The sequence below is a fragment of the Prinia subflava genome, chromosome 7 (assembly GCF_021018805.1).
Source record: "Prinia subflava isolate CZ2003 ecotype Zambia chromosome 7, Cam_Psub_1.2, whole genome shotgun sequence".
Lineage (NCBI taxonomy): Eukaryota > Metazoa > Chordata > Aves > Passeriformes > Cisticolidae > Prinia > Prinia subflava.
Window position 1 is genome coordinate 8,111,388 of NC_086253.1, and position 18,025 is coordinate 8,129,412.

The 18,025-nt window shown below is 36.0% G+C and overlaps 1 protein-coding gene across 1 annotated transcript in view; it reads right to left on the reverse strand.

Annotated features, from left to right (window-relative positions):
* Positions 1-18,025, reverse strand: part of POLN (DNA polymerase nu) — an 87,645-nt gene that overhangs the window by 26,485 nt on the left and 43,135 nt on the right. Inside the window, exons 18-19 of the mRNA XM_063401178.1 lie at positions 6,734-6,816; positions 2,461-2,592 (exon numbers count right to left, since the gene is read on the reverse strand). Of these exons, the coding sequence (XP_063257248.1) occupies positions 2,461-2,592; positions 6,734-6,816 (215 nt within the window). The remainder of the gene's footprint in view (positions 1-2,460; positions 2,593-6,733; positions 6,817-18,025) is intronic.

The window sequence follows — 18,025 nt, forward strand, 5'->3', positions numbered from 1 at the left end:
TTGGGAATAGTAAAGAAAAATCAATTTGTAGAGTAATTAAACCAGTAATGAATATTTCCCAAAAATATAAAATAGGTTTTTTTGGGGAAAAAAAAGTTATGCTTTTTTTTCCATTTATCTTTATGTAGTATTTCTGTGTTCCTTTCACAGTCAAATGTCCAAATTCTAGTGTGGTGGGATTTTCTAATTTTAAAGAAACATAAAAACCCAGTTAAAGCTTTATGTTAGGCCCAATGATGTATTTTGCTAAAAAAACCCCTATTTGGAGGGTGAGAGGAGTTGAAAGAGGAAAAGACATGTGAGGATCCTCTTGTCAAAATAACACACAAAAAACGTAGCTTATCTTCAAAAATAAACTTCTATTCTTATTTTAGGAAAAATGAAAAATCACCCATGTTAAAAATACATCTTGAAAAAAAAATTATTTATATTTCTAATCACCTTGACTACCCATGAATTAGATTAGATACCATGGAAACTCAGATTGACATGTTTCATCTCCTCTGCTGTGCAAGCACAAGTGGTGAGGAGACCTTCTCAAACAAAAAGTTATCACCTTATTATGGACAAAATATACCCAGGCTTGTGTGCAGAGGAGGAATTAATTCAGCTTTCTGTGAATTACTGCATTTCCAGGAGTGCTGATACCAAAAGTACCAGTTTGGAAACAAGGAACAGAACTATCTGGATGTTAGGGTATTCTTTGGCAAATTAGTCTTCCCAATTTAACTACCATTTTCCATGAAGAACAGTATTTAAAGATGGAATTCTTGAAACATTGTATTCATAGGTAAAATTAGATTTGCTGTAATATCCTTATTCCTGTGAGGTGTGACTCTCCATAACAGAGCAGCATCCCAAAACAAAACCACCACCATTCGTGTAACAGTGGCAGAGAAGGTGCCTGGTGTTGATGATTAATCTGCAAATGCATGCCTTAATGAGGTTTTAATGTACTCCTTTCAATATGTCAATAATTTCATAAAAAACAACAGCAGTACAGTAATATATACACTAACAAATATCTTCTTCATAAAAGAAATATTTATATACCTATCATGTCTACATGGAAAATCAGACATTCATAACAAATAATATTAGTCAGGGGGTTGCTGCTCACCTTTGAACTGCAGATAAGTTAAGAAAAATTACCTTCTAATGAGCTCAATAGGTTGGAATGTTTTTGTTGGAAAGTTAGAATCAAGCTGGATTAACAAGAAAAATATTAAATAATATTGATCTGGTGCAGATTTCTAAAGCTTGTACAACCTAAACAGATTGCTCTTCTACCATTAATGGTTAAAAAAGGTCGATAAGCAGGAGTGTCAGAAGGAGTAAGAAGCAATTAGACAAGTTGCTTTGATGACTTTAGAACATTAGTCATGACATCCCTGTCTGCTGAACTCATAAACCAGATTCTCTTGCACAGAAGTCTGTTTATTGAAATTCATTCACTTTTAAGAAAAAAATGTTATTTAAACTATATAATAAATATATATTAAATATGTAATATTTTACTAGGTATGTTACATTAGGCTTAATTACAGCTAAAATGGATGTTTTGTAACTTCACCTTTTTTGAGCAATATTAATAAACAAAGGAATGCAAATGTGTGACACAATGACAGTTCACATTCCAGTAGATTTTGAGGCCCTACAAAGTACAAAAAATTAATACTACCCATTTTCATAACTAGAATTGAATTATATGTTTCTGCCATGACACTCACCCATACAGTGATGGGTAATATTATATTGCAAATTTACTATTTATTTCTAAAAGAGTCTTAGTACTGCATGCCCTATTAAGAAACAAAAGAACTCCATTTTGACAGTTCTGTTAATTAGCTTTTATCAGACAATATTTCAAGCAGCTATGTTTTCTCTTCTCAAATTACTGCACTCCTAGGATTCACTAAATATAAATGAATATGTAGACTAAAAACAAATTTGATGCAAGAAGAGTTTGCAGCTGCTGGCTCCAGAAGCACTCTGCACACATCTGTCGCTACAGCCACCACCTGAACTTCAAGAACATAAACTCTGATTGATGCAAAGGAAAAATAAGTTTAAAACAATTGGCTGTGTAAATTGACTGAACTTCCACGGTCCAGCAGCCATGTACCCAATTTATTAGGTAGAATATTCCTTGGGCTTTTTTTCTGTTGGAGTACATTATATGTCAAAATGATGCAATGCAACTTGACAGTAAGTGGGGTTCATTCTGAGAACAGATGTCTTATTCTGTTAGTATCTTTCTGAGGAAAGGCAGACTTAACCAGCTCCTTTTAGGGCTAAAAAAGAAAAAAAACCCAAACCTGATTCACCAAGAAAGGACAGTCCATCTTTTTTTTTGTTGTCCTGTAACTATCTGAATTTGGGTCAAGTTGAATCTTTGTCTTCACCACTGTCACACAGTGCAGATCAGTCAACAAAATACAGTCACAGACTTTGGATTACCTTTGTTTCGGCACTCTTCAATGGTTCTCTTTGTAAATTCATGGACTTTCTTGTACTTTTGCATAAAACTCTCTATAAATTGACTGGCTTGAACAGGAGTAATTCCCAAGCAGTCAGCAAGGCGTTCTTTACCTGGTGGTACAGAAATTATCTCTATTATGCAATAAAGCAGAACAGAAAACCATACAGTGGCATACAAAACAACATACAATAGCACTGGCTCATGCACAATTAGTGGAATTAGTTAACTTTACTTACCTCTATGAAAGAGGATGAATCTGATACACTAAAATCATATTGCAACAAAATAAATGTTTAACCCTAAGCTTGAATGCTTTACTGAAGTTACTAGATTAAGTATATAATTAATAAGAAGTATGCAATTAAGAAATTCGTAGTTATAATTTATACCTATAATGTGGTTGAAATATCTTTTGTTTACAGAGTAATGCTGTTGCTTTAAGTGCAGTCTTGCAATCTCCAAACTTTGAAGAGCAGGTAGAGATTTGAAATTAACTTTAAACAAACACAAATACAATAAAGATCTAAAAAAGGATGGAGATGTTTGAGGTTGAGTTTAGCTAGAAGCTTTAGAGTTTAGCCTGAATTTAAAAAGGAGATTTGGAGTCTGAGTCTCACAGATTTCAAACAGTCTTAGGCTCCTCAATGTAAGTAGAAATTTGGGTCCAATTTTTGAGATATAAGGTTTGGAAAAAGAAAAAAACTGGAAAAAGAGAAAAAGTGTTTCAACAGAGAGAGAAAGGAATAATAGCTTTTGGACAGAATACAGGTGCACAGTATCTGTTATGCTGGATCTAAGAGCATTTATAAGAAAAGGTGGAAAAAACCTGATGATATTCCAGAGTGTGAAAATATAAACTAAGAGCCACAGTTTAAACCCACCTAAAAATCAAACAGTTCCAGTAAAAATAAAACATACATCAACATCAGTCATATGAAGTTTGAAAGACAGATATATTTATGTCTGCACAGCAACACAGAACCAGCACTATGTCTGCAAAGAACATAAGCTGAGAGGAGACATCTCAAGGCACCAAAGGCACAGAATAGTCATTGTCATGGTAAGACTGTCAAGAAAAATTGTCTAGCACTTTTAAAAGAGAGAGGATTTCAGCCACCTAAATGCCATCACTGTCAGGCTGATGTGCATTTCAGAACAATTCTGGTAGCATTTTGTTCTCAGTCACGCCAGGATCTGCACTGAGCTGCAAGAACACCAGTCTGGACAAGGAAGAAATTCACACAGACATCCAGGATGACATTTGCTGAGCTATTATAGACCTGTACTCTTTTTTATTATTTTTTTTTAATATCTAATTAATTTGGGTTTTCTTCCTGGGTCAGAAAATGACAAGTCTATCTGATAAGGCACACGTTGCTAACAGCTAGGAGACTACTGTAGCTTCCTTAGAGAACTGTAACAATCTAAGTTTGTCCATGTCATCCATTTAAAGAACTATTAATATACAGAACAATTGCATAAAATACTAGGAAAATTAAAGCATATTAGCAAGGACGTCTGAAAGGTCCCAGGGAAATGCAGCTCCCAGGAAGCAAAAAGAGGGGAATGAACAGCCAGGTAATTGTGTCAGATCATGCTTCACAATGCAGGAGCACAGGCCATGCAAGGCAAAGCCCAGGAGTGGACTAAACCTTCTCTGAGCACTCTTCCTGAGCTGTCTGTGCCAGGGGAATTATTAGCAGCAGCCTATGAGCTTCACTGTTCTCCATTCTGCAATATCATCTTTCAAAAATGAAAATAGCATTCGTTTTCATGTAAACACTGGGATAGTCCTCTGTGTCAGTGCAGGGCTTGAACATACTGCCATTGAATATAAGGAATTCCTTATTTTACAGATGTTTAAGTTGCGTGTGTTTTAGTTCTACAAGATAACTAAGGCAGAAACAGGTGAATTGAACTGCTTCAAATCAACCAAAAGTATTTATAGAATGTCCTGAGCTAGAAGGGACCCACAAGGATCAATTCCTGGCCTTGCACAGGAGGCCCAAGAGTCACACCATGTGTTGCCCAAATGCTTCTTGAACTCTTGTCAGGCTTTGGGTCTTGACCACTGCCCTGGGGAGCCTGTTCCAGTGCCCAACCACCCCTCTGGGTGAAAACTTTTTCCTAATAACCAATCTTCTTCTTCCTCTATTATCCTTCAGAATTAAAGACCTTGAAAACATGAACCAAGTGTAACTTACAGCTAAGAAAACAAAAATAAAATTTAAAAAGGTTACTATTTACTACATGAAAGGTTTTTATTAACTCCTGTAATCATAATACAGGCAAGCTCCTCAGGGAGTGTTTTTGTAGTTTTCAATCCTAAAAGAACTATTATTCACACTCTTCAGTTGTATCAAAATGTCTCCTTAATGAAAAGTGAGCCATCCTTTGAAGGGAGACAAACTGTGGGTGGAATTCAGTCCATCAATTTCAGGTATCTGACAATTACTTTTTGTCAGCCCAGTTTCCATCTAAGTGGTTTAATGATATCATTTCATGTCTTAATTAGGATCTGATCACACTTCTAATGAACTGGAAACTTCTTATTATCTTTGAGGTGCTTCAGCTGCCCTTGTTTGAGAGAGAGACACACAAAGCAAACAAGTAAATGGAGACACTTACATTGAGCACTGCTGCACTGAAATCTTTAGTGCCTGGTTCAGAGCAAGTGAGGGAGAGCCAATATTGTGCTTAAATGTAAACACCACAGTTCTCTATAGATGAGCAGACAGACACAGGCTCCACTGAGCCCCAGGAACTGAGGCACTTCTGACTATACAGAACTACAGGGCATTCCACTGGTGCTGATTCATCTGATTACATCTGGTATCTGCCTGTTCCACTCACAGGGAAGGGGAGAGATAGGAAATGTGTAGCATCTGCATGGACCAAGGGGCAGGGGAGATAATCCTGGCATTTTGTAAAATAACCCAGTGATGAAACCAGTCAGGTGGGAAATTGAAGATTTGTTCCAGTCTCAGCACAGGCAGGTGTAAATTTACAGTGTGGGGTACTAGTGCTGGGCTTTTTAAATATAGATTTTAAACACAGAGGTTTCAAATGCAATATAGCTTAATGTAAAGATGCAGGTGTGTATGCATATATACATACATAAATATATATATATATACACACACACACTCTTATAGGTATGTGTATAACCTACACACACCCCTAAGCATAAGTTAGATATTCTGAAGAGCTGAATTTAATGCATTTCTTCCCAACTGAGCACCATAAATGATAAATGAAATACCCTGGCTGATTCTGCCTTTGGTTCAAGGACTCAGTGCAAAACATGGCTCAGAAAGCATTCACAACCAGGAACCCAGGATGTAGCATTAAGTATTTCCAAGTTACATAAAGCCTGCAGCCCAGGGCTTTCACTTCCTAAATGACTTTTTCAAGAAGTTATCCTCTGTAGAGAAAGTTAGTCAGCTGCTCACTGAATCCAATTCACAAGACCTTCTAGGCTGATGACATACATGTATCCATCTCCCCAGAAAAGGTAACTCTAAGCATGTATAAGGAGAAAGAAATAGAAAGAATGTAATAAATAGTAGGCAGTTTTGGAAAGTAAGAGGAACACCTTGACTTATCTAGGAACTGGTCAGGACTTAGGCAGAAAGGGTAACAGTGGATTTTTGTAAGTTTTCATCAGTTATGAAGAAATGGCAGCAAACATTAAGACTCAAAGTAAGGGAACACTTTTACACCGTGAGAGTGAGCAAGCACTGGCACATGTTGCTGTGGATTCTTGAAGAGCCTTTCTCCAGCCTTGAGGACATTGAAAATCTGGACACAGTCCTGGGCAAACAGCTCAAGGTGTCCCTGCTTGAACAAGGGGCGGGATCTGATGACCTCCAGAGGTCCCTTCCAATCCCTGCCATTCTCTGATTCTCTAAATATGTTTTAAAACAGTATTGGAGTTTTTAAAATTTCATTGCAGTTATTCTCACCTCTGTCTATATACGAAGAATATGAAGTCCACTCAAAATTAAATAAATGCTTCAGTTATATCAGCAGTAAATAAATACAAAATCAAATAATCTTCATATATGGCAATATACCTATATAAATTTCATAATTTTTATACTGAGTAGATAATTTAATAATCCCAGATAAAAATATAAATGTAATACTCTGACAAACTTTTACTCACCTTTAGCAATTCAGTCTACTTTTATAAATTATAAATAAAGTATAAATTTACAGTAGATGGGGTTTTATTCTAAAAGTGCCCACCTGCTCCATAAACCACAGAGTAAACTACACGCTTTGCTTGCTCTCTATCAGCATGTTTCACTTGCTCACTTGGAATCCCTTTCCTAAAGAAACAAACAAAAATCACACATTTTCAGTTAAAACTAAGTTGCTATCCCCACAGAAAACTTATTTAAAGTCAATAGTCATTTGATAACTACAAAACTGTAAGATATTAATAGATGCATGTAAGGGTTTTGTTGTCAGCCAGGAATGCACAATTTCTTTACAAACTTTCATAGTGATAGTCCATAATAAATGAAATTTTTAATTTTAATTTTAATCTTCTCCTTTCCTTTTCAATTAAATTCTTGGTTAGGAAAAATCCTACTACTATATTACTAGTTTTTCAGATTTAGGAGGATTAATAGTGGCCCATGAGAAAAATTGATTATTTCCAGCAAGAGCATTTTTTCAAGATGTGAGGGTCTAGAGATTCAAAGCATAATTCTGACCTAAATCTTGTTTAAACAGGATTATTATCAGGGTTTCACTAACAGAAATATCCAACCTTTTTTCAAGAAATGAAGGATAGAAGCAAGCACTGCTTGCTCCAAATGCCTTACAGAGCTCCACAATAGCAAGGCTCCATAAAACAGCAGCAGTGGCTGATTCTGAACTCAAGAGTGCATCCAGATTATTCCCAGCCAAGTGTCCCCCTTCCCAGTTCTTATTCTCTCACTGACATAAAACAGTCCTAAAAATGCTAATGGATTTAGCAATGTGAAAAATGAAAAGCTACAACTCTGCAATCATCAAGTATGTGCCACCTATATTTTCCTTATCAAAATGCAGCTTCAGAAAGCATACTGACATTATTAACAACAGAAAGCACTGAGGAATACTGATCATTTGGTTTAAATGGAAGAGTGTTGGGGGAAATCATAGACACTCTCTGAAAACAAATACCTACAAAAATTGTATTTGAAATATGGAGTTTAATTGTTATCAGAGATACATGTTGATATCTGCACCAGTCTCCCCACAAGACTGTCAATTTTTTTTTCACGAGTCTGGTTGCATTTTTAAAGTTTTCTGTGGTTTGTTATGAAAGCTTTTTTGTCATGAAAGATGCCTTGTCCTGAAGGTTTTAGCTGAGGAGCTTTGATAAAATGGTGTATTTCTATGTATCCTCTTCAAGGAAAGTCTTTCACCACTATTAAGATATTTGAATTCCTAGAAAATCAGCAGAGCCACCAATTTTTGCTTGCTTATGTCATACACTGATTTTAGCCAAATCTATGCTGGGTGCTGGTATAATTAGGCATTCTGAATGATAAACAGGCAGACCCTGAATGAAATCAGATTTAAGCAAGTCTTTACAGCCGTACAGTTTTTTTGAAAAGGAAAAATAAAACAATATAATCTCCAGTCTTTGTTCGACAAAAAGTCTTCGGTTTTGCAGAAGTTCACATTGTTCCTTTGAGTACTACTAACTGTTCAAAGATGAAACAAAAGTTTTCACTGCTCAGTTTAGTTGAGAAACAAAAATAATTTAATAGTGTTTCCACCTGTAATGAAAACTGTTCCCATTTAATCATTCTGCCAGTTTGAGACTCTTATAATTTACTTTCTTAGCTGTGGCAGATCAAAAGTTCATGGATTTTTTGAATGCAGTAGGTTGAGAGTCCCAGTTGTACCTTGAATACAAGGACAAAGTGGCAATAGGAGCTAATAAGTGCAGAATTAGGAAACTAGACATCATTAAGGATTTCCTGGAACAATCTCCAGCAGAAAGACTGCAGGAATTTCCTGAAGAACCTGGCAGAGAACTACACAGACACTTGAGAAAGCATCAAACACAGGGGAAAATAGAATCTGGTAAGAGAGCAAATACCACCTGAAGACCTTTCTGATACACAAAACTAAGATTGGGGAATGCTGAAACTGGAGAAAACCTAGAAAATGTAATACTGCCTTGATAATACTGCATAATTCAAACTAAAGGATTAGACAGAAGTTTTAGCAGTGAAAGAAGACACTAGAACTGGATTGTGTGCACAATTCAAACTGCTGCTAGAACCTTGATTATGATTTTGCATTATCCAAGCTTCAGCTTGGAGGGCTGACTGGAATAAAAAGAAAAGTCTTACTGCTCTGATCATGACTGGCAGTGTCAGCAATCACAATAAAACCTTGCCTAACACAGTTATTGGTGCAGGTGTACATGCATCATGTACTCATGGCAATCTAACAGTCATTTAGCATTTCCTGATCTGTGGTTAGTCATGAAACACACAGAAAAGATTAAAATTTCAGAGCTTTAGCTCAAATTTTTCCTTTAATATAATGGTACAACCAAAATGGTCAACACCTATGAGTGTGTAAGTGGGAAATGTGAGCACTAGACAGAGAAGTATTACATCTACCACTCTGAGTACTGCAAATTTATGTACCACATAAAAGAATACATAGTTATAAGGTATGAAATTGCCATATAAATCAAAACTGCTTGAGCAAATAGAAGTCATTAATCGTAACTATTCTTTTTTTTTTAATAATTTTTTTCCTGTGCGTATTGACAATCATTGGCATCTACTGGAGTGTTTGATTCCTTCTGTAATACAGAGAGGCATTCCTGCAGCTTGAGGCAAAGGCTGTTTATTCCTTTGAATAATAAAATTAAAGGGGAGGTGTGCAGTTTCTCAGAACTGCAGCAGCCGTGTAAGAAATCCCCAGTGGGCTTTCTGCTTTATCCTGTTTCCCTTACAAACTAATTTACATTTGTGATAATTGATTTGTTTTAATGGGTACTATGAGAACCTATTTCAAAATAAAACCTTTATTTTGCCTTTGGACTGATCATGGAACACCACAATATTGATAAAAAGACATTGTTATCTGCATACTTGGATCAGAAATTTTTAGCAAGCCGTCCAGTGAATGAAAATATTCAGTCCTGAAGTGTAGTAGGATGCAACAGAGATCTTTAGTGGAAATGCACTTTTTTGAATAAATTTGAATCTGAAAACGAAGGTGAATAGGTATAAAGTCATTTTAGCTGCTGGGCAGTGGCACTGAGGCTGTGACTTCAGCTCACCCAGCACTGTCTGTACAGCTGCAGTAAGAGAAGATTGTTAATGCAATATTATAGAAACTGATGCAGGAAAAAAAGCTCAGGAGGAAAAAGAATTTGCTGCAGATCTTGTGAAAACAGCAAAATTCCTCAAGTCCTGCAGAAAATAAATATGCAGCTACTAGTTCTAGCATGAAACGTATCTTTCCATTTTATTACATCCTTCTCATTGCTCTCTCTCAAATGTCCTGGGAAAAGTTTGAGTTCATAATCAGTATTTTCACCATCTTCAAATCTCCCAATGTGCAGTATTTCACCTCCTACATTCCTGTCCTAGTCTGCATAGTTGTCTTAGCCCATTTCCACATCTCTGTTTTGTTTGTCCTTTACTTTGTTTAGCATTGATTTGCAAGTACTTTGGCTTACAGTACTTTATTTGACAGACCTCTCTCAGGTAGAATAAAGAAGAGCCCTCAGTGCCGGAAGACATGTTCAGGTTGGCAGATCCCAGCATCCTAGGAAGGACTTAGCAGAGCTAAACAATCTGGAAAGGTCTGTGAGGGCAGCAAATAACTTGCAGCCAAAAATTGCAGAGTATCTAACAATCACAGTGAGAGTAGAGATACACAAAGTCTTTAAAAAGGTGGCTCTACTAAGAACTTGGCTGTTTGTCTAAAACGGAGTAGCTGCCTAATTCTCAGAGTAAAAAACACGGAGAAGAACTTTTCTAGCAAAGAGTGAAGAAAGATAACATGAAATTATGATTACAAAACAAAGTGCAGATATGAAACAAAAAGAGAAATATATGATTTATTACTTTTTCAGAGAAAATACTTTGAATATTATTGTAATTTCTCCAAAATTCACTGTACATTTTCATTTATTAATGGGGTGTAATGGACATCTCAAACAGTTTCTACTGAATTAAGTCTTAGGTCTTTAACACATATGAACACCAAGTTTCTTTACACACAAGAAAAATACAGCAATCATATCTGTAATTTCAACAAAGTTTAACTGTAAACTGGAATAACACATTTAATACAGAGCAGACAACTCAACGGATTAATTTTTACTTGTACAGAATACTAAAAAACCTAACATGAAATTTAGTATACAGAAATGAGTTCACACAACACAAACACATTAAAAAAAAAAAAAAAGATTAAAGAGGCCACAGGGTAAAATGTATGAGCAATGGCAAAATAAAACCTTGAGAACAGGTAGAAATGGAGGAAATCAGTCTTAAAAGAATGCGATAAGACATTCCAGAATTTCTGGGAAATGTTGTGTGGTGAGGGAAGTCAACTGTTTATGCACAGGAAAAGGCAGAACAAACTCCTCAAACACAATATCTGGCAGGCATGCACTGCCTTGATCTGCATTACACTCCAGCCAAGCTAAGCTCACTCATAACAGTCACAAACTCTTGGCTGCTCTCTTGCATCTGCCAATTAATCCAAGTCCAAGCTGTGAATTGTTGATGTGGGAAATGAGCTGGAGTGGCACTAAATTCATTTTATATGCAGTCATTAATGTCCACTAAATGAGTGAATGTATGAGTGAATACACATTTGTTCATCTGACAGCTCTTAGAGCTTTTTTTATTTTCATCAATGATCTATATAAATCTAATTTTCAATCACCTGTTGCTGTTTAATAGCAGATGAGGGTTTTATATTCTCTAAGTTTGTGACTGGAACTTGAGTTGGGACATGAAAAAGGTACAGACAATTTATGTAATGAGTAAAACTGAAAAAGCCCAGTTTTACAGTAGTATCACTATTGGGTAGATCATGTAGGAGGTAAATTCTGAAAGTTTACTTTTTCAGTTTAGCAGACCTTATATCTGAGGCAAGCCGAATATCTACAACAATGTATGTGAGTATCCAAGATGTATGGAAAAAAACTGGCTACCTGTAACCCAGTTCACTCACTGCTAATGCAATGAGCAAGAATAAACAGTTTTTTTGAAAGCTGCTATTCCATGACTCATGGAAAATGCTGACAAGGCTCAGGCATACTTTGTCTCAGATATTTGTAGGGTAATATGCAGAAGCAAACTTGGAATTACTTTTGCCTGGCTAATCTCTGTTATTAAATACAGAAAAGGAAGAAGTTGGGAAACAGTTTCCCTGAAGACACTGTCATATCAAAATATATCACTACTTTTGTCTTGTATCAATCAAGAGCTAGACACAAGATACATACAATTAGCCCATCTTTTTTCATACAGAAATGTAAAATGTATGGTTTCTATGCTTTCTATTACTATGAGGCATTTACACAATTATGTTCAAAACAAAAAGTAATGACACTATCTTTTACATAAAAGCATGGAGACAGCAGGATGAAAAATGAAATTTTTCTAGACTGCCCAGAAGAGTGGAAATACAGTTGAGATATTTTTCTAAAAAAAGGAGAGAAACCTCTCCATAGAGAAGCTGTGGACTCCCTATTCCTGCAGGTGTTCACAGCCAGGCTGGAAGGGCTCTGAGTAACCTGGCCTACTCACAGTGTTCCTTGCCCATGGTAGGGAGTTGGAACTATACAGCTTTAAGGTCCCTTCCAACACAAACCATTGTTTCTAGGATTCTATGGAAAAAAAGCATCTACAAAGACTAAAATGTATCTTGCCAGAAGGGAAACGGCAGGTGAGGAGTAAAAGAAAGATAAATCTTTCTGACGTAACCTAAGTATATATCAGTTTTTTGTTGCACTTTTTATCTAAGTCACTTGTAAACACCTCTCATGTCTGATTCAGAAGTTATTTCAAATGTTTGTATTTGCAATTTTATTATAACCTATTTTGCATAAGTGAGATAAAAGGTTACAGAATAACACAAAGAAACTCCTCACACCATAGGACAGCAGATCCTCATATCTCTTTCTCCTTACCCGGAGGGCAATATATAGTATTACATAAATATACATGTATATTTATCCCCAGTCTGGCATCAGGAGAGATAGAGTTGTCTTCCAGTAGCCACTGCACATGCTGGAGGATCTCTGGCATGGATCTCCCACATAAAATAGGAGTCATGTACTTAAACACAGAGGGGAGAGAGTCACAACACACAATGCAGAAGTTTAATATTGTGTTTTATTTAGTTAAGAGAGTTTTTTAAAGTTTTTGTTTGTGTTCAGCTTCTTTGAGTGAAAGATTACAGCTGTCAGCTTGATGTCATCATTCCCAGATTACACCCAACCCTAAAACATTTTTGTCATTGTCTCTCTTTTCCTTTTGGGTATGCCACCCTACCAAACTGTGGTTTCATTTATTTTATACCTATTTAGCACATGAAAAATCTTTACAACCCCTATAAAACACTTTTGAAATAATCCAGAAGCACTTTAGTATTTTAAAACCTCTTCCAGTAGTTAATCATAAAATAAATTATTTTGTCTGAGTAGCCTCTATAATTCACTGCATGAAGATTTATTTCATTAGTCCTCAACCTCCTTTTAAAAGTCTTGGTGTTTAATGTCCATGTCTTTTAAAAAAGATAAAGACATGTCTTTGCAGTTTGCTATGAGGGGCAAAAGTCTTCTGTTGTTACATTTTAAAGTAGCAGGGAACCAGATAAAGCAATTGCAACAAGGTTATGTTATAAATTATAGTTATCATCAGTAAAAATTTGCTGAGAGATTGATTAATTTGAGACTGAAGTGATCCATTATCTTTATTAAAATATTTACAGGCATGTTGCTCTTTCAGGTATGAGACACTGAAGAGATTAATTTGATGGCACTTATTTTCAGTGTTCTTCATTAGAAAAAGGCCACTTAGAAGATTTTTCTGTAAAAATGCACAATTCTAGACATATGTCAGTTGGAACAGAAAGTTCCTGACATTGACAAAGGTTCTTGAAAGAGCAATCCTTACCCTGCAACCTTTGCCTTGCCTCTCCTTCATCCCATAGGAAAAAAATAAAAGGGCTTTGGCCTCACATATACATAGTCTTTATTTATTTCTGAGACATGAGGTCAGTCTTATTTTAGGGTCTCTGGGTCCATGAGTACAGAAGAGAAGGAACTCAGGGTAACTAAGTTCCCATGTCAGGTGCTGATGTGAGAATCAACAGTGACGGGCACCATCACTGAAAGAACAAATAAATATTAATGGATTAAGGGTTCTATGCAAACTGGGATGGCATAAAATTTCTCAGAGGCCATTTGTATAAAACAACAGGGATCAAATGCAAATTAATGCCCTTGGAGTTCTTTCTTTACTGATCACAAATACTTTTCAAGCTTTTCTTCAAGTGAAGTCAAATAATTAAGACAGAACAGCAGCCAGTTTGGGAGATGTCACAGGCAGCTCCAGCAGAGCAGCAAATAATTACACATCTTGGACCTGTCAAAAGTCTCATAAAGAAACAGAGGGACCTTCAGAGCAGCCTTTAGATAAATACCAGAAAAGTGAAACAGAAAGAACAGAGTTCTTAATGTATAATCAAAAGATGATGCAATGCCATTTAGATATTACACAGAACAAAACATGGGGATATCATATTGTTACAACAATGTATAGTTTGCTCAGGAAGAATAGGCAGGGGAGGAGAACAGATCTCTCTCTACATCAAACTGCATCCACATGATACAGAAAAAAGTAAGAGACAGGCTCTGAAATATCTTGGATGGGCAATCAAAAAAGGAAGAAATCAGACATGCTATGTATAAGGGTCTTGAACAAATTCAGCAGAAAGGGATAAGAAACTTCCTATCCCATCTTTTTCGATCTTCTCTATAAACACCTCTTTCAGCTTAAATTTCTACTATGCCTTGGATCAACACTATACTAAAGGCAAAAATAAAAGTGAAGAATGGATTGCTGTGATATTCTTGATTTCATCAAAATTTAGCTTGACATTGGAATTGAAGTTGAGTTAAATGAAATAAATGGAAATATTTTATTGAGCTCTGGAGTGTGTTCATAAAACAGCATTTTATTAAAGTCACTCTTGAAGGACATGACTTTGGAGATAAGAGTTTCATACACAACAAAACCTTTCTGTGAAATTAGCAAAGCCAAAAGTTATCAGACACCACAAAACAACTCAGGACTATCCAGCCTCCTCAGAGCTTGCTTTCCCTCTGTTTTCTGTGTTAGTTGTGGTGGTGTAAAACTTTATTTTTCATTTACTCTAGAAGGCTAAGAAAGCATTTAATGTGCAGTAATAACAAGTTTCCAATGTGACATAAAATTAAGCTGTCTGCTTAAACTTCTAGTTAACTGCCTGGTTTATTTAAAGCTTCTAAAAACAAAAGCCACTATGCTTCCTGAAGACTTTATTCCCTGTGTTTTATCTGCCAGTCTGAACTAAAGCCACAGCTGCAGTTCTACAAGGCAGTGTAAACTACAAGGTGAAATTTCCACAGTTGCCATACAGACTGTCAGAGTACAAAGTAAGACAAGTGTTAAATTTCATTAATAGCAACTATTGCAAATGAGCTTTCAAAACATGTAGAAATCTCTTTGCTGCAAAAGTAACACAAAATATTCCACACCAACACCCATGAGGTGTTGAACTTGGAGCTTAAAATGTTTTAAAACTCTTATTCTGAGAAGGCAAACTGAACTTCCCCTTTAACTACATAACAGCAGCTGCAGGAGCTGCAAGCTCACACAACATTTTTACCAAACAAGTTATTAAATATCAGATTCATAAAGAGTAGTACCTGTACGTAGTACCTGTCCCTGAATATGTGACTTGATTTGAAAGAGCATGCCTTCCCATTCAAACTGAAATTGTGTCTCTCTTAACTGCATATAAGAAACAAATTACTGATTCCACATTTTTATTCAGTATCACTCTAAACAAAGATAGATACAAGATGAGAGATATTTTAAGTATAGATCAGAATAGAAATGATATATACATTGCAAAAACTGCTTCTTCAGAATCTATTTCACCAAAGGAAAGTGAGTAGAAGCCTTGAAATCAACTAAAAATTGTAACAAAATTATAAAACCATCCAAATAAATGATAATGAAATAAATGTTATATTAACCTTTACCGAGTGTCCTAGCAGGCAGCACTGAGCCTAAGATCTCCTGATTTACATCAGGAATCAATACAGGCTGAGTAACAGAAGCAAACTTTAAAGCTGAAGGATCACAACAGTGTCACACACTTCTAAACAGAGACTTCAGCAGAGAGGCTCAGTGACACTTATTTAAGGGGGCTGCTATGTAACACACAGGAAAACTTCTCTCCACTCTCTTCAAAGGATTCTAGGAGTAACCCTAAATACTCCCCAGTGAAGAGCAGACATGATTTTAACTTGTCTTAATACTGCAAAAGTTTCTCCATTTTCTATGTGCTCAGTGGCATGGAATGTCTCTTCTTCATTGCAACTCCAACAACAAAGATTTTGCCATTTTGCAATGGATGAAGTGAAATGAATTAACTCAAATTCATTTCAGATTTGACATTAAGTTCATAAAAAGGGGAAAAATGAATGAACCCAACAGACCACATGTCCTAGAAGCTTAGAAGTGTATGAAATCGCCCAGATTATCTAAAAAATCTTTAGACAAATACAGGGCTCCAAGAACCCTAAACTGATATAGTTTATTATTTAGACAAAGAACAAAACTAAGAGAGCTCTGCTTGGGGGGCAAGGGAGCTGTGCAACCCTGTGGCTGCATCTTGCAACTATGTCTGTTGATGGGGACAGGAGAGCTAAAGCTTTTCCTGTTTCCTTAGTAAAAATCCACCTGGATAAGCATGATTATTTAATTATTCCTTAATCACCTACCAAACACACAGGTGACATCTCATGATTAATAATTACTCTGTTCAAGCTTGTTGATAATATTTTCACAAAATTAATATAGAAGGACAAATATTCATATCTGTTTAAAAACCATTCAGCTATAGATGTGGCGTTCACTTCTCAGAAATCTATTTATCTTATCCCTGATTAATTGGCCTTTGCTCTTGCTATTTGAGTAGGCAGCCTAAACTGAATTCCATATCTGCTATACCATCCAGTTATAAGAACTACACTGAAAAAATACTATTTTGTGGACTATTAATCTTTAATCTATTTTCTACAAAGAATGTATTTGAAACAGAGTTGTATGAAATGGATATGGGCAGGTGTGTATATATTTAGTCAGCCTACCACCAAGCATTTATGCATACTTGACCTTATCTTTTTCAAACAGACTCAGTTATGTTTTTGTATAATTCAGCCCATGAGGACTTATTTTGATTAATTTCAGGAATATCCAAAATACCTCTGCTTATTTCCTGTGTTCTTCAGAACTCAGCAGGGTATCAGCAGATAGAGCTATTGTCAGGAAGTATCCTGAATTGCCAAGAGGCTGGAAAAACAAGAGTCCCTATTTTGACACAGTTCCTACCAGACCAAATTCCAGTATGCAACAGTTTGCCTCACCTGGCCATCACTGGATATAATCAGCTCTGTGAATCCCCTGCTTGGCAGGTGGTAAAGAAATAAAATTCCACATTTCCTGCAGGAAGACATTCTGTGAAGAACAAACCAAACCTTTCTGCACCATTGTCTTTTTATTCAAAGATGGTTGAACTTAGTTTTTTAAAAAAGACAAAAACACAACAAAAACATAACAAAAAGCCTTTTCTCCTTTCAACAGTTAATTCGAAGTAGTTCTGTGCTTTGCTTTTCTCTAGGCTTTTTCTTAAGTAATTTTCAAAATCAGCATGTCAGTCTCTAACAAAACAGTTCAGAACAGACATTACCATGATCCCACAGAAATATCAGCTGAGGAGAGATGGACTTAGGTGCTCAGAACATTTTATAAACAGTCTGCAGTTCCCAAGGTTATTGGAAATGAAGTGTTCAAGTTCTTCTGACTGTGACAAGGATAGTATAAGCTAAAGGCCCTTCCATGTCTTAAAAGCATCAGCCAACCAAGCCTACACAATAAAAATGCAAAGAAATGTCTTTCAAAATGATTGGTGGTAAAGAATTTATTAATCCCTTAGAATTTCAGGATAATTACACACTTCTTTATTTTAGATATAAACTGCCATGCCTACAAAGACACAATGAGATATGTCCTCTTATCTGCAGCCATTTTTTTAACTCTCTGAAAGCCACACAGGTTAACAATTACTATGTCCAGTACTTGCTAGAAGCTAAATTCAATACCTGGAAGAAGCACAGGTATTCATGCTGTTCTCCATCACCACACAAAAGAGAGCACTAATAGCATGAATATGAGGAAACAGATGACAGATGAGAGAGAGGGAGTATTTTGTGGT